General features: G+C 32.5%; 1 protein-coding gene across 1 annotated transcript in view; it reads right to left on the minus strand.

Moving 5' to 3' along the window:
* Positions 1-378: 378 nt before the first annotated feature.
* FOXP2 (forkhead box P2) overlaps positions 379-3,316 on the minus strand; it is a 278,095-nt gene continuing 275,157 nt past the window's right edge. The window contains exon 18 of the mRNA XM_015817103.1: positions 379-523. Coding sequence (XP_015672589.1) covers positions 379-523 — 145 coding nt within the window. The remainder of the gene's footprint in view (positions 524-3,316) is intronic.

Consider the following 3,316-nt stretch of genomic DNA (forward strand, 5'->3'; position numbering starts at 1 on the left):
AAACTAACACTATTTTTGGCAGTATATGAGGCCCATTTGCTTTCTATAGAACATGTATCCTCATATTCAGTCATGAAATGAACCCTTGATAGCCACATTTTTTGAATGGGCAAGCCATTATATATAAACAGTTTTGTTTTTCAAGAAAATCAGTTTATCTTTAAAAAAGAAAGGAAAAAAATAAAAAAACCCAAGCTATTTGTCTGCTTGTAATTGGATTCCCAAAGGGCTGGCTTAATGAGTTCCTTTAGGATTGTTTCTCCTTTATCCATGCTTAATAAATAGTCACAGTAAAAATCTGTCAAATATTCATGGTTATGGAGTGGTTGGGAAGGTCAGTGTTACGTCCCTTCATTTTGAGGTTTCCCAAGTCTCTGTTCATTCCAGATCTTCAGATAAAGGCTCTTCTTCAATTTCTCTATCATCTTCCAATTCTGGACTGTGATTTGCTGTTGTCACCAAAGACATGGGACAGTCTTCATCCTCAGCAGTCACTGGCTCTTCTTTGACATGGATTGAGTGTCTAAGGAAAAGACAGTGTGTCAGAATGTTATTTATTTAGTATATTTGTCAGTAGATAATGAGCAATTTTATCTTTCTTCTATCACAAGGAAAACATTAAAAAAATAGGATTCCAACTAAATTGTAACTAACTTCCCTTATCATGGTAATTCATCCATATAATTTCTTCATAAAATTCTTGGCCTGCTCTGGTTTTGAAGATCTTTGAAAGATAATGATAGAGTTTCAAGATAGAATTCTTATCAGTTACCTGGACCTGTTTGAATTGTTTATCATATGATGCTTTACTTAAACTGCCAGAAGTCCATTAGAATTTGTAATTGTCAATATAAATAGCAAAATAATTAAAGGAAACTGTGAAAAGGATAGTGAGTACAAAAAAAATCTAATCTACACCAACAGCATTCTAGTCCATTCATACCTTCATCATAATTATTTGATTTCTTTTAATGTTCTTCAAAATATGAAAGAAAAACAGCATTTCTGATGAAATGAATACCAACAAATCAGTGACTAATAATTTAGTATACAACAATGTTATTTTCAATTTATCAATGACAGTTTTAAAGCATGCAATCTTATGTGTTTTTGCATGCACCCACACATAATTTTATCTAATTATTTTTTATGCTGAATGTGACAATATAATGATGGGAAATTAATCAGTGCATATCCTCAAGTTTTTCCCCCCTCTAGCTGAAATGCACTTTTTTGTTGTTTTAGAGAAGGTGAGGTAGGTTGAAGCTTTGAAGGTTCAAATCAAATACCTGATAAAAATATTATATAAATAATAACAAAAAAATCCATCCTCTTTACCCTGAAGCAAGAGAAGACCTGCTTTTTTATCTTGTTAATAGAAACCACAGTCTCTCATTAATATGCAGGGCCAGCATGCTGCTTCTCAAGAGGAAAACCTGCAGCCAGCCTTTGCCATTAATCAACTTCAGCTCAGCAGTTCAGTGAGACATGATGATACATGTTTTTAACTCTAAATTAATGAATATTTTTACCAACTGTCAATAAATGAAGAAAAACACTGGTGAGGTACACTAGTTGAGGTGGGAAATTTCCAAACACAACAGAATGATGGGGGGAAGTGGGTAACTAACAAGAATAATAATGCTGTCACACACAAACAAGGCTTAACATGATCCAGGCCCTACCCAAGGAAAGGGTTGTGCTGCAATGGTAAATCTGCCAAAACCTAATTATTTTTGACACATTAGATGCATCAGGGAATTGCTCCAAAAAAAAACCCCTTATCAAGTAGTTTTTGCATTAGAAAGTGACTGAATCTGCCAGCATCTCTTGGGCTATGCTCTTCAATGAAAGAAGTAACTTTGAATTTTAAAAGGTACAGATTGCTTGAATATTCAATGCAAAATAACTTATTATTCAAACCTTAATGGGAAACCAGTCAGTTTTGTTGTGTTTTTCAGTCTTTATATGTTAATAAATTGTTAACTATTAGAAAAAGGAACGTCTTAAATAATTGAAATCTAAAAAAAATCTTTAAAAAGCTGTAATATTACCCCAAATCAACATCTGAATTAATCATTACACTATAAAGTCACAGAAATTTCACTACAATACGTTCATTCTGCAATTGCTAGCATGTCAGCCTTTTGTTTATATGTATTTTGGTTCAAAGAAAGCATATTTTACAGTCACTGGCATTTTTCAAGGCCTACGGTAAGTCAAATTTATCTAAACAACTCCACTTTAATGATTATCTAGGGATGCAAATTCATTTTAATTCAAGAAGGTTCACTGCAAAACATAGCTTTTTAAAAGTCCTGTCACTAATATTTATCATATCCTAGAAAACTATCTTAGAAATATGTATTTAAAAATATTAAAGCAAAACAAATGAGTCTAGACTATTCAAAGATGTTGTAGTCATAAAACATAGCAAGCCTTTCCCCAGTGTGAAAAACATAACTTACCATTTTAATTTGCATTAATTATAAATCAGTAACATGCTTATGTGGTTTGAAAAAGTGAGAAAAATTATTAGTTCTCTCAGTCACTTTATGCTGTATTAAGATGTCTGGATGAGTCATTTAGTATTTAATGAATAGCAAGCATTATGAAGTCAGAAATAAATATGTTCTATGTATCTTTGAATTCATTGCTGCAATTGGAGTGAGACACTTGCATATTATGACATGATTATTATTAGCAATCATGCACAGATATGCTGGGGATGCAAATAACGTTATTAGCTGTGTATTGTAATAAAATAAGATGTGTTATTCTTTATGGTGACATAAACCATATTAGCTATGCTCCAACCAAGTTTATAGAGCATAGCAAAGTTGCTTCTTTTGGAGTTCAATTCTCCAATAAACTAATAGAATTAAAGCTGCATCAATATAAAAGTATTCAAAATAATATACCAACAAATCAAAGACATGTCATTCCCTGAATTGGGAAATGCTTCCTAAAGTTTTAGCAATAAGTTGTGCAGGAACAATGGTTATGCAGGAGCAATGAGAGACTGGATCATAGAACACCCTTGGATCTAGGACATCTAGGCACATTATAAACCAGATACAATTCATTTGTGAATAATATTAACCCTTCTTACAAGATTGTTGGAATATAGCATAAGTTACTCCATTTTGTAACCTTCAGCAAGCTTAATAGTGCTTACGTGTTAGGTTGCAATTAGCAGCTGAACACACGTAAGAACAGAGAACAAAGAGACAAGTCAAAAGAACTGTCTATGCAAGCTACTATATTATCGCTTCCTGATAAGACCTTCCAATGTGAACAACAATTGCAACTTTAC

The sequence above is a fragment of the Protobothrops mucrosquamatus genome, unplaced genomic scaffold (assembly GCF_001527695.2).
Source record: "Protobothrops mucrosquamatus isolate PMUCROS unplaced genomic scaffold, P.Mucros_1.0 scaffold551, whole genome shotgun sequence".
In the NCBI taxonomy this organism is placed as follows: domain Eukaryota; kingdom Metazoa; phylum Chordata; class Lepidosauria; order Squamata; family Viperidae; genus Protobothrops; species Protobothrops mucrosquamatus.